Genomic DNA, 12,882 nt, shown 5'->3' on the forward strand with positions numbered 1-12,882 from the left:
ACCCTATATATTATATTAAAGTTTGCTTAATTATTAACATTTCTTTTAAAATCTACGCTTATTTTATATTTTCTAATCTTCTGATCTTATTATACGAGGTGATCATAATTAAAAAGTAAGTGTTAAAAGCTCTTCGTAGAAAGAACTATCGTGCAAATCACAACCAAATGATTTAAACACTTTCCTGAGTATGTTGCTTCGATTTTCGAGAAATAATTTAACTCAAAATTCAGCCATTTGGGAGGAAAAAATTATTTATTTATTTGGTAATAAATGTTAATATCACTTAGTTAAATTTTTATATCATTTATGAAGCTTTAAAACGAAGATATTGTCGCTGTAATTCTCTATCGATATATTCAAGTTATAGACTACTTTATACAGAGATGATTTTGGGAAAAGTAGATCAATAAATTCGACTTTTCTTTTTTTTTCTATAATTACAGAAGTTAAGGTTATATTGATAGCCTTCGTTTTCTTCCGAAATTGTTAACTCAGCTTCTAAAAATGCCTCCAAAATCCAATTCAGAATTGATTTTTTCACTTAAGTACCTACCAAACTATACTAAATTCACTATCGTAAATGGTGATAAAATTTTTTATAAATCCCTAGTCACCGAGAGATGTAAACAAGTGTAGAATGTCAGATAATTGTAAACATTTAAGTGAAAACATGAAGATTTTTTATTAGCATTTTTAGGAGGTCTGAGTAATTTTAAAAGGAGATCAAGGTCATCAATGTGTTTATAAAGTTTCTTGTAAATATTATAAATTAATTTTAGTTTTATTACGTACAAATATACTTGAAAAAGAAATTTTTCAAAGTATTTTATACAATTTTTTTTTTTATTTACAGAATGTCTTAATTTAATGAACTTTATTGTATTATATTCAGCAGGACGTATGAAAGATCTATGTAAATTTAATAATCTTTTAAAAATTAAAAAAATTATATTAGATTTTAAAATATAAAATTGTAAAACAATTTTAAACTTTTCCAGAAACATTGATAACTTATATTAAGAATAATATCTCATAGTGAATATCGAATCTATTCTTATAATCAACGTTAGTTTTAATGCTGAAACATTCTAGGATAAGTTTATTCTTTATATTGAGAGACAATTTTTAGTGACACTTTTATTGAAACTAATGGATAATTAAGAACGGGTTTAGAACAGAGTTTTTGTCTTTGAAAATTCATTTTCTTAAATACAATAATTCAAAACAATCTTTACCTGTTTATATTTACTTTAACGTAATTATATTATTTTTAATATTTATAATTCACATGGAAGCTACGGACACTCCTCTTGTTCTCCGAATATCATTAACCGAAGTTATTCGAGTAAAAGAGCTGGCTCTTGTTAAATAATAATAATGATAATAATAATGTTTCATGAGCTTCCGTGCTCACCCTGCAAAGTTACAAAACAGCACAAAGACACCAGTACCACACTGAACTATTGCTTCTAACATCAACCACAAACTACAACACATTCTTTTAGACTTCAGTTACCGTTTCCATGCTGTCGATTATCATGTTTTTCCTGTTCTCGAATCATTCCTCTGTCTTCACACTCCTTTCTTGCTTATATCCTCTGTTGTTTTTTCTTGCTTTTGCACTTCCTTTCCTGTAGGCTTCCTCAGTTCAGCCAAGGTGATCGACATTCCACTCTCCTGTCAGTGGCAGGAGGTTTTCAACGAAAACTTCGTCCCCTATCTTTCAGGAAATAGTTCACCCAAAAACCCTAGTTTCAGTCTCTGAACTAGGGTTGATCGACTTTTCCCTATTCAAAATATTCCCTGTCTGGACAGTTTAGTAATAAATGTCCTGATTTGAAACATGCTAGGTAACTCTGATATACTGTAGTCCACCTTTACAATCGTATCCGCTATCTTCACAAGTTCGAAGTATTTTGTACATGTACTGTACATACCAAGAGTTTGGAATGTATTAATACTTATCTCCTCAGATATCTCCATCTCACGTCCTTCATTAATCTATATTCTTTCGGTTCCTCTGGCACCACCCGTTCTGTCACTTCTGGGACATAATACATATAGACCCGTTTTAATTTTGGATTTAGTATAACCACCGGCACAGCATACTTCCAATACTTCAAACCCTTTTAAAAACTTTGTTTTTGCCGCTACAAACTAAAATTCTCGTTATAACAGTATTCGTTAAATTGAAACGGTTTTTTGCATTGAGTTTAATAGGAAATTGGCGGGTATTCGTTATACTGAAAATTTCATTAAACTGGCTTTCGTTATACCGACATTTAACTGTATATGATTTTATTTTAACAGAAGCGAAGAAATAATGTGCTGCAAGACAAAGAAATATTCTTGTTTATTAGAAGGTTTGACAGCTGTTATGCCCGATATTATGATGGTAAGACATGTAACAGTATATAGCCTACGTAAATTGTAATATATATAAAATAATATCTTTAACAATTATTTACATTAATAATACTTTTGGCAGGCAGTTCTTGATAGAGGAATTGTTAAATCAAAGTTCAGTGAAGATTCTAAATCATATTATGTAAGTACAGCGATTAATAGTAATATTTTCTTGTGAATAAAATTCCTTTATTCTGGATAAAAGCAAATGAATAACAGAAAAAAAAACTAAAATAAAATAACTTTTCAGATAGCTGAAATAATATAAAAACTCTTATGAACATAAGTTGTTTGAATGCCACCAGTAACCGCTTGGAGGAAACCACTGAACACTGGTTACAGATTTCCGCCTCACCATTGGCTAGCCACGTAGAGTTTTCTTCGGTATTTAACACTTAAATAGGCCCATTTCCTATATAAAGTTTTACTGGAAGCCATTCTTTCCTTAGCAGATCGCCTCCATATATGTCCTTACGTGACATTAATTAATGAACCTACTAAATGTGGCCTTATCTCATAAATGCTATTGCAAGTGGGCAATTTCAATTACTTTGATTCCAACATAGGGTACTACAGAAAAATATATAAAAATGCCTATATTGTTTCTCTACTTTTTAATATTATTTATATATTTTTATATAAAAATACTACAGGTTTTCAACGTCACTTTTGACCATCTCTGGTAAGTGACTGACTCCTCAGTGTGCATACATAGGACAAGTCTACTATCACTGTACAGCATAAGACTTAATTCTTCATCTTATGCTGTACACTTTGTTTAAGAGTCAAGCTTGCTGGTAATGAGTAAAACTGTGATTGGCAATGCTGATGTTTCACGTTAAGAAGTCAAGAAATGTTTTGTTGTATTGATAATTTCTTTATTGAAGAAATATAAGGAATTGTGTAATGTGAACATCATTGATAAATGAAAAGTTTTGGAACCATGTGTTCCAGTTATTTATCTGAAAATGGCGAATTTGTATAATTTCCTTACCTTATTTTTTAACATTTCGAATATAAATATGCCATACAGATACGTTATGTTTTCCTCCAAGCGTCATCCAGAAATATTTTAAGTATCTATTCTAAATACTGTACTTTAAATAATAATGTAAGCCACTTTTACATTTTACTCAGACATTGTAAATTCATTTGCAATGAGTGTGTTACATGATAAATCCGGATACGGTGGGACCTCTTCCCCCACCACACATGACCGTCTTCTGGCTGAATCCATAGGGTTAAAAAAGGCCCTCTTATATTTCAAGTTTAAAAAATTTGTTGAGTTAGGTTAATGTATGGCTCTTATTACAATTTAATCTTGCAATTTTATTAATCGATAACGAATAATTTTTATATATTCTGATGCTCCTGTATCTCAGGATTATATTACAGGATCAGGATGAATTTATATTACAAAAATTTCAAGTTATATACATATTAAGACCGATGCACACAAGTAGTAAAATTCAAAAATAAGTTGAACCAATCATCTCTTTTGATTTCAAGGTCGAAATAGACAATTGGTCAAACTTGTGTGACGTTCATTGTCGTCTTAATTTCATCGCTCGTGTGAATCGACCTTTACTCTTTACGATAGCAACATTGTTTTTACGATGATTAGCTGACTTTTGGGCCATTCATATTTTAAATATTTATATTTATTAAATAATTAAATGTTAATTAACCATATTTAATTAGTAATATAATCATAAACAATATAATTATGTAATTTTTTCGTTTTTTTTCTTAGATAAAGTATAATTTTCAATATCTTCAAGATACTGGCAAGATATCAACTATTGTTCCAACTAGAACAATACCGATGCCTTTACCAGTGATGAATGTAATATAATTATACAAAATACTTTAAAATTTGTATTTAAATTTTTAATAAAAATAATAGGAATAATTTTTACAGAAGTACAATTTTCTTTCAGATTATGGTAAGATATGGCAGAGAGGAATTAATGTCTCATCCTCTATGTGTTAAATACCTTGAAACTAAATGGTATCTTGGCTTAAAGTTCTTAAGTAAATAAAGAAAATAATTGTTTAGATATAAATTTAAAGACATTTTCTATATTATTTTTATAGGAATTCGTATGGCATGTACTTCCATTTAATTAATTTGGCTGTTTATACTGTGTTTCTCATATTCATTACTGTAAATGCTATTCAGTTAATGAATGATGCCGATTCTATTAAAGAAAATAATTATATTGATAGAGGAAGTAATTCCATTCAGGTAAATAATAAAATCTATTATATTGTATTTTTAATGAATTTTTTTTTTTATATAGANGTATTTTTAGCTTGGTTTAACTATCTTTTGTACCTACAAAGGTAAAAAATTTTATTCTCTATTCATGCATTCTTTTAAATTTTACGCCTATTCCAATTTATACTTTCCACACGCCTAACGTCATTCACGTTGAATTGAGATGGAAAATCCTTTGAAGATAGCTTTCTACTTCTTCATTTCTGATGATTTTCATTCCGTGAGTACTTTTCGTGCCCACATGGGCTCGGCCATTTTTTCTTGATCATCATGGGTTCTGCCAGGCCCACAATAAAGGCAATGAGGAATGGGATTCGACTATATTCAGGACAAACTATCCATGAAAAACTCCCGGATCGCCCCAAAATAGCAGCTAACGCCTTAATTAACCATAAAATAAGAAGAAAATAATAATAATTTTGGATGATATACAATAAGTTACAGATTATAGTTTTTAAAAGAAATAATTGTTTGTTATAAAATGATTTAAATAAAGTTTCCAGAAATATAATTAATTGTTTGTTTGTTTTCTTGAATTGTTTTCATAGCAAATTCGTTAATTGTTATATTAATTGTCTTCTTCTCTGATTCATTAATTGCCAATAATTGTCTTCTTTATCAATTCATTAATTTCAGTTAATTCTTTTTGATTAATTAACTCGTTAATTGATATTAATTTTTAGAAATGAAAAATAGTGAAGAAAGTAATTAATTAATTATTAATTGTTTTCTTCACTATTTTCAGTTTCTTTATTATTCATACATACTCGTTCTTTTTGTTTATGTCCATCTTTTCATGCCATCTTCTCGTAAGCAAATGAAGTTGTAAATTAATTATTTAAACATAAAAATGAGAATGGAAGTTTATATATTATGAAATAAGATCATCTGTGATTTGATGAATATGACAGAAGATAGTAGTTTGCAATATAGTAAATATTGCAGAACTATGTCTGATTCAGGGACATATTCAGGGATGTTTAAAGTGTTAAAGTATCCATTGGCGAGATACCAAGTAATCAATTGGTAACTAAAGTAAGCAATTAAAGTAATTCTAATGTAATTGAATAATATTTTTTTAAAAAATAAACAATAGGGGCACATGCCAAAAGTGTCACAGTCATGTATGAATGGCCTCTGGTGGAAACTGTGGCCTAATGCAGTTTCCACCAGATATAGTTTCACAAGATTGCGATATAGCCGATAATGTATGTGGAATGGCCAAAATGCTAGAAACTCTTGGACTCTCCAAGAGTTTCTAGCATTTTGCTAGCTTTACAATGATTTAGAAGAGCTGGCAGCACAGCTTACTAAAGAAAATATTGAAGAGGACAAAAAGTTTAGGAAATGGTACCACTCAGGATTCCCATAACAAAGATGTTTAAAGAACTTTTAACATAGATACAAACTGCCTGTGAATTCCCTGACTGGGATAATGACTGGGCACAGTTCTTCCCTCCAAGTTGTAACAAATTCTCTCGAACGATATTACATGTTGGAGGAGAGAAGGGAAAAGGTCCACAAGAAGATCTTTCTTTAGTTCTTAGCCAGAGAAACCATGGAGCTTATCGATCCAAATGACCCCAGTTATGCTCATTACATTAAGATTTCTTCATTATGCCACTGCTAATACTTCAATTTTAATAAATAATTATTAATTTTTTGTAGTGAGTTTTATACTTTAGGAATTAGGACCAATTTCATTTCAATATATTAGTTTTTTTTTCTCAATTTATGAACGATTTACTTTATGAAACTAACCACGTCGTAAAACGAGGTCTTACAAATGCCTATATCTGTGTACTTGTGATGGAAGTACGAGTACGTACAGTACATCTGTCTGTTTATAATTTATCTGTATATGTATATATAGCTATAGATGGATATTGATGTATATAAAGACATATTTATATGAGTAGATACGAGTTCATGTGTGTAATTGGGATGTGTTGGTGTGTCTCTAAGCACATGAAGTTTAAAAATATTAAAATAAAAATGTCACATAAGAATTACAAATGCAATATTTAATAATTGATAATTTAAAATATATAAATTTCAATTTATTTTGAATTTCAGAAACCGTTTTGTACTGTAACATCTATAGTAGTATTAATTTTTGTCGCTTTAAATATCATCAAGGAATTTTATCAGATGATCCAACAGGTAAGAAGAAAACTTTTTGAAGAAAGAATAGTTCTTATTTAAAATAATTTTTATTTAAATATTTATTTTAAATAACTGTTATTATTATTATTATTATTTTATTTTAACAGAAAAAGAAGTACTTTCACGATGTAATTAATTTGCTTGAATGGTTACTTTACATATCTGCTGGAATAATGGCCACTGGGCATATTTTTCCTGAAATTATTTATTTAAGTACAGAATACATCCTTGCAGCTATCGCCGTATTTTTAGCTTGGTTTAACTATCTTTTGTACCTACAAAGGTAAAAAATTTTATTCTCTATTCATGCATTCTTTTAAATTTTACGCCTATTCCAATTTATACTTTCCACACGCCTAACGTCATTCACGTTGAATTGAGATGGAAAATCCTTTGAAGATAGCTTTCTACTTCTTCATTTCTGATGATTTTCATTCCGTGAGTACTTTTCGTGCCCACATGGGCTCGGCCATTTTTTCTTGATCATCATGGGTTCTGCCAGGCCCACAATAAAGGCAATGAGGAATGGGATTCGACTATATTCAGGACAAACTATCCATGAAAAACTCCCGGATCGCCCCAAAATAGCAGCTAACGCCTTAATTAACCACTTCAACCACCACTTTCTTAATCAGTCCTGGCCAATTGATATTGTCAAAAGTGCCGATGATCTACTACTATATTTTTCATTTCTTTGTGAAAGTTTATTAGGTTGACACGCTTATAAAATAGAATTATACTGAAAACATTGTCATATTACAGTGCAATAAATTAATATAATCTTTAGGCTATTTTTTATTACTTTATTTTCGATTTCAAATATTACTTCAATGGAAATTAATGCAAATAAAATCATGGATATAGAGGCTAAATGACATCAAATCTCTATGGCATTGTAGTATAGTATTGTACTATTTTTTTTAACATTGACATTCCTAATATTAGTATATTGTTCTATCAGGGAGATATTTAGATAGGAACAATAGGAATGATGTCCACACCATATTCACTTGACATTTTAATTATTATAAAAATTATATATCGAGATTTGGTCCTATATGCTCTTATGTTCTAATGGGATGAAAGAGTGTTAAATATATTACTATTTAATGTTGAAAAATACTACATATAAAGAATTATACTGCAATTATGTGAGTAGTTCTCATAGCAAGCATTACGTCCCCTCCATCTATAATTTGGCTGTGAGTGAAAGATAGTTTTAGTCTTGAACCTTGCCTTTTCTCTATAACTATCCTAAGTCGCCTTTCCAAAATACGGGGTAATGTTATCCAGACAATATTATGGTTGCGTATGTCATGTGAATAATGAATTCATAATTAATACAAACAATGTTTTTTTAGGCCATGTACTTATGCATATTACAGAACGTTCAATTACTACTACTAATAACAATAATATAATAATAGCACTTCTGTCAGTAGAAGAATATTAAATTTTAAGTCCCCTAGGTTTTATTTTATTCATAATTCCATCTCATAATCTTACAGTATTATTTTTTTAATGGAAAAATTCATTTGTAAGCAATCTGTATCCATAAATTTAATTTATTTTCATTTATAACTAATATAAATTACAAATAAAGTAGAGCAATCAGTTTCCGTCATTGGCGCTGTTCACCGTAGCGGCATAATTTAAAACTAATTTGGGAGCTAGACTCTTGTATATACTGTACAAGAGTCTAGTACAATACCAGGAAGGTAACCATCAAATTAAAATATTATTTGTTATAGTCGAAACGTAAATAACGTAGAAGTTCGTTAGTCCGGCATACTGTAATCTATTCCATCATCTTGCATCCCTGAAAAGTAACCGATAATCCAGAATTTTCCGATAATAATTCGGCATTCTAATATTCCGCGAATCTGAATTTATTTAAACATGAGGTAAGCAAAATGCCCTGGGTAGGAGTGCACTGTTGCACGGTAATGTGCACAGCGCACTCCTCATCTTTGCTTCAATTTTCGCCGAATAGTACACACGCTGTACAAAATACGTCAATGCAGACTGGCACATAATGTACAGAAATATCTGCAACGTTTGGAACGTTTTAAGAATACACACACACATACAAAAAAAAATGTTTGATAATCTGAAATTTTTGATAATTCGGCACCACTGTGATCCGTAAGTACAGATTAACGAGCTTCTACTGTTAACGGTTTTAAACGCATGTAAATATTTAAAATTAACAGAAAAACGTTAAAGTTTCTAGACTATTTAGAGTTGGATACAGATTTATAAAACAAGAGAACCCTGTTATTGTGAATTAATGTAAAAATTAATTATTGTTTTAGATTCAATCAAATAGGGATTTACGTAGTGATGTTCCTAGAAATATTATCTACTTTACTCAAAGTGATGTTCGTCTTTTCTGTTCTCATAATTGCTTTTGGGTTGAGTTTCTACATCCTGATGGCCACTGTTCAAGTAAGCAAAACAATTTTCTTAAACGTTAATAAAATGATAATTTTGATATTAGTAATTTTAATTTATTATTTTTAAATCAAGGGATCGAAAGAGAAAGGCTTTTATAATCCAGCAATATCTCTATTAAGAGTGAGCACCATGATGTTGGGAGAAATAGATTTTCTTGGAACTTTTCTGAAACCTTTACACCAGGATACTTTGCCAACCTGGCACCAGATGGCGGCAGCATCGTGGTTCCTGGTAGCATTTGCTATATTGATGCCAATCCTTCTTATGAATCTTCTTGTAAGTAGAAAAATAAAATTTTAACAAGACTAGTAATTAAATTAACTAAAAACGAAAGTAATAATATTAGTTTGTGAAAATTATATTTTGTCTATAATTATAAATTGAGTAATAGAAAATTTAAGTTATTTAAGTTAGTCAAATTATTACTCAAAATCAGAAGGCCAGATGACCAAGACGATGGACTTGGCCATCTCTGTGGAAAATCTGAGATCGACTGTTGATCAGTTCAAAAACTTCTATGGTAATTGAGCCGAATCTGTTGGACTGTCTTTTATTACCAGGCCTACCTTATTGTGAATCTGGTAGTGAGGCCTTCTTTTTTTTCATGTCCATCATGCAATCATGATGGGCATGAAAAAAAATCCTCAGATTTTAAAATTTGACCTAATTTAGGATCTCTTCAGCAAACACTAACAATACACGCACTAGACATTAATACAACACTTATGCACACATGTACAGTACTGTACAGTATATACTTAGTAATTTGTTGGAATTTGTAGAAAATAATAAGCCTAAGTAAATAGGTTATTTAAAATAGAATAGATTGATGGAATAGATATGTCACAGGAGAGATGTGAAGGAGAGATAGGCTTATCTCCCTGAAGGAATCACTATGGGAAATTATTCCCTATTTTAGTAAACTCAAAAAACTCTATAATGCGTTAGTGTGGTGCAAACCCACGACCTTTGTTTTTTACCTAGTGTTTTCTAGTGTTATTACAATAGTCAACATAAAATTAATTATTTACTGTATTTTTATAGATTGGTTTAGCTGTTGGAGATATCGAAACTGTAAGAAGAAATGCTCAAATGAAAAGATTAACAATGCAGGTAGGTAATAATAAACTTCTAAAAAGTACTAAAAATAATTTATTTAAAAATTTTTTGTTACTCTGATCATCGTAGATAAATTGCCCATTGATTTCTTAGTTATAAGAATGTAAAATAATACTTTAGTATGCAATTTTATTCGATTTAAAAATTTATTTAAAATATATTTTAAGATCTTTTAAGATAAATATTTTTATTTTAAAAAAATATATAATTTTTAAATATGTATTTTACGAAATTTCCATATGTCCTCTTGTAAGTGGCGCCATCTAATGTTATATAAGTTTATTAAAATTAATATAAGTAAGAATTTTCATTGATAATTTTTAACTCGAAGCATAAAATTCTGAATTATATATTATAGAATTCTTTTATACTTTTAATTTTATGATAATATAACCAATTTAATTACAGGTAGAATTACATACAGATTTGGAAAGAAAATTACCAAATAAATTATTGAAATTAGTAGATAAAATGGAAATATTTGAATATCCAAATAAAAAATGTACTTCATCATATATGGTAAATGATTTAATACTTACCTTTTAATAAAATAAATATATTACTTACAGCTTTTTTTCTATGCTTATATAACTATTATTTATTTCTTCACGAAAATTATTTTATATTCATTAATAATTTCTGAATATAAATCATTATAAATTCAAAAAATGCAAACAAAAGAAATTAAATTAAATAAAGAAGTTTCGAATGAAGTGGGTCTTTGTACTTTTTGCAAGATTTGTTGATAGATATGAAATGATTGGTTATTAATGTGGTTTTCTTAACGACGATTAGTTGGGAATGTGAATGCTTTAACAGCGATTGGTTGAAGATATGGATTTCTTAACGCTGATTGGTTTAAAGAGAAATTCGAAAATATAGACACATTTCAGACGATTTCTAACTCTTTTTATTGAATTATTTAATTTTCTTAAATTCTCTTTGATGATATATAACTTTTACTGCGGAAGATCATCTATAGCATCTCATTTGCATAACTCTATCTTAAAGTTATCTAATATTAATATATTAATTAACAGTTCGTTCTATACAATTTCTTTAGTGGAACACTTTACATAAGTGGTTCGCATGTTCCAGAGAAGAAGGAGTAGAAACTCAAGAACGATATTTTACATCCATTGAGAATGTTCCTGATGATATATCCGGAGAACTCAATCGCCAAAAGAAAAAGTAATTTTCAAATAAACACAGAATTTTTACAACTTTATCGATGAAACATTCAAAATATTATTTAATAAGAAAATTATTTTCTTTCAGATTGAAAGAAATGACAAAACTTATGGACCAACAGTTACAACTTCTTCGACTTATAGTACAGAAAATGGAAATTCGTACAGAAAATGGCGACATAGATGAAGGGGTGTATGATTACCAAGATAGGCCCATTAGTGCTACTTCCTATAAATTATCATCTGTCAATTCTTCAAAAAGTAATCAAAATATTGTGTAGAATTTTTAGAAGCGTGATCTATATATATACATATATGTCATTTTGAAAAATCATATATTATTTTATAGCATTATTGTGCCTACATTATTAAAAAATTAATAATAAAGACGTTTAGGCAATAAAGCTGATATATTTTTAGATTTTAATGTAGATATTGCAAATTATTTTAAAAATATTTATACAAACTTAAAATAAAAAATTATACATTTTAAACTTATCTTCTACAAAATCTGTAATATTAAACTTATAAAATATTTTTAAAATGGGAATGTAAAATAGAAAATAAAATTCATTTGTGAACATGTAGAATTAGTATGTTTTAATAGGAATACCGCTGACCCTCGATATAACGAATAAGGAAAGCAATGGTCTGATAAATTCAAATGTCATGTTGTATCGGGGACTTTCATGGCTGACTACGAAACAAACTTTATATGATATACGATAAGAAACAAGCCTACATAAAATGTCATATTTTCCATAATGTTATAAAAAAAATTAGCTACCGGCACGTTGTCTAGCGGGCATTTCCCTTACTAACAATCGCAGGCTCTTATTTTCAAATAATACATTTCTACTCCAGCGGATGCCTTTGAACTAGGACTGTGTACCAGGTTAGATACCCCTAATTCAAAGGCATCTGTACCAGGCCTTGTGTACCAGATTACACATAGGTAATATCATAAAGTACTCAGCAAATCACTATACATATAACTAACACCTTATCCTTGCCGAGAAATATAATTTATTTCAAACAAACGTTTTCAGCCTGATTCACAGGCCATCTTCAGGTTGAGAACCAAATTTGAATTAAAGGATTCCAGTAATGGAATACAAAATTAAAAATTAAATATTAAATAACCAACGGAGTAACATAAAATAAAAATATAAAAATGTAAAAAACGTACATAGAAGTATTAAGAAATACAATTACTAACACATCCAATAAAATTACTATTTTGACTGGTTATCTTGATTA

General features: G+C 29.1%; 1 protein-coding gene across 1 annotated transcript in view; it reads left to right on the forward strand.

The window, feature by feature from the left end:
- LOC111624736 (transient receptor potential cation channel subfamily A member 1-like) overlaps positions 1 to 12,004 on the forward strand; it is a 31,530-nt gene extending 19,526 nt beyond the window's left edge. The window contains exons 12-24 of the mRNA XM_023367659.1: positions 2,314 to 2,398; positions 2,492 to 2,551; positions 4,163 to 4,255; positions 4,350 to 4,420; positions 4,507 to 4,657; positions 6,767 to 6,853; positions 6,964 to 7,139; positions 9,172 to 9,304; positions 9,386 to 9,589; positions 10,358 to 10,426; positions 10,841 to 10,951; positions 11,496 to 11,623; positions 11,693 to 12,004. Of these exons, the coding sequence (XP_023223427.1) occupies positions 2,314 to 2,398; positions 2,492 to 2,551; positions 4,163 to 4,255; positions 4,350 to 4,420; positions 4,507 to 4,657; positions 6,767 to 6,853; positions 6,964 to 7,139; positions 9,172 to 9,304; positions 9,386 to 9,589; positions 10,358 to 10,426; positions 10,841 to 10,951; positions 11,496 to 11,623; positions 11,693 to 11,903 (1,579 nt within the window). The 3' untranslated portion in view covers positions 11,904 to 12,004. The remainder of the gene's footprint in view (positions 1 to 2,313; positions 2,399 to 2,491; positions 2,552 to 4,162; positions 4,256 to 4,349; positions 4,421 to 4,506; positions 4,658 to 6,766; positions 6,854 to 6,963; positions 7,140 to 9,171; positions 9,305 to 9,385; positions 9,590 to 10,357; positions 10,427 to 10,840; positions 10,952 to 11,495; positions 11,624 to 11,692) is intronic.
- The last annotated feature ends 878 nt before the right edge of the window (positions 12,005 to 12,882 follow it).

The sequence above is a fragment of the Centruroides sculpturatus genome, unplaced genomic scaffold (assembly GCF_000671375.1).
Source record: "Centruroides sculpturatus isolate CEXI.00-Female unplaced genomic scaffold, Cexi_2.0 scaffold396, whole genome shotgun sequence".
Taxonomy (NCBI): Eukaryota; Metazoa; Arthropoda; class Arachnida; order Scorpiones; family Buthidae; genus Centruroides; species Centruroides sculpturatus.